Genomic DNA, 1138 nt, shown 5'->3' with positions numbered 1-1138 from the left:
GTTGTTGTTGTTATTTTGCAAAAAATAAATTCAAAAGAAGTGATGATGAAAAATATTCATCCAACAAATTGCCACAGTTTTTCAACTCTGAACAACCATCGAATGCACACATGAAGAAATTATTTTCAATTCTCAACCTGATTGAGTCTCTGTAGGAAGAAGATATTATATTAAAATTGTTATAAGTAAACATTGCTTTGAAATATCAAACAAGTGTCTTTTTCAGATTCATGTCTTTTAATGAAATTTTTTTAAGTTTCAAAATTTTTTTGACTTTTTTGAAAAGTTTCCTCCCATCGTTGCTGTACTATTAGCAGTGCTGCATGCAATTTCACAATTTGGAACCGGTGCCGCGGGGTTTCTCAAAAAGTTCCGCTGACGACCCGACAGCGGTCTTTCAATGCAGTAAGTGCAGTTTTTCTTACTCTCAAATCTTTTGTGGTACTTGTTGCAAAGTTTTTGGATTAACATTATAGTTTATTTATTTGTATAAATTTAATATATTGGTCAGTTGTGATGTAAGAGTGAAATCTTTTTAATGTTCGTTTAAATATTTTTATATTAAAAGGTTAATAGAATATGAGAGAGGTTCGAACTAGCTGTTGGAATAATTTTTGTTTGTTCTCTGTAGCCATATGCAAACTTTTTGTTAAAATGTTCCAGTAACTTTATTCTATTGATATGTGGTCGATGTGCATTATGTTGTTAGCATTATCTATTGCGGTATGAAATGAATGCAAGTCAACCCCAGATATGCATCAATTTAAAAAGTTGGGCTCTCCTCACGCTCAGTTTGATCTTGTGTGAAGTGCAAGGATGAAAAAATATTTGATTATGAAACAAGAATGAATAATAAACAAATTTACAAATACATAAGGACAGTGAGATCTTTTTGAAGTTGTGAGCCATGATTCGATATGATGTCTGCTTGTTTGCTGTCCACAGTGCCCAGCATTCATTTTATTGGCCCAGCATTTATTGTGATTGTATGACATTGATGTTGGTCATTAAGTCGTCAATTAACGATTCATTGTGGGAGGAGGTAGTGTTGTTGTAGTCGTTTGATGTTGTTGTAGGTTGTCGAGGTGGTGTGTTGTTGTGTGTTGTCGGGTTCTGTTGTTGTTGTTGTTGTTGTTGT

General features: G+C 33.3%; 1 protein-coding gene across 1 annotated transcript in view; it reads right to left on the bottom strand.

Moving 5' to 3' along the window:
* HELRODRAFT_178562 (hypothetical protein) overlaps positions 1–471 on the bottom strand; it is a gene marked incomplete at both ends in the record, with an annotated part of 2647 nt that extends 2176 nt beyond the window's left edge. The window contains one exon of the mRNA XM_009026645.1: positions 346–471. Within this exon, the coding sequence (XP_009024893.1) occupies positions 346–471 (126 nt within the window). The remainder of the gene's footprint in view (positions 1–345) is intronic.
* Positions 472–1138: the final 667 nt, after the last annotated feature.

The sequence above is a fragment of the Helobdella robusta genome, assembly GCF_000326865.2.
Source record: "Helobdella robusta unplaced genomic scaffold HELROscaffold_48, whole genome shotgun sequence".
Classification (NCBI taxonomy): Eukaryota; Metazoa; Annelida; class Clitellata; order Rhynchobdellida; family Glossiphoniidae; genus Helobdella; species Helobdella robusta.
This window is presented reverse-complemented; position numbering and strand designations above follow the sequence as displayed.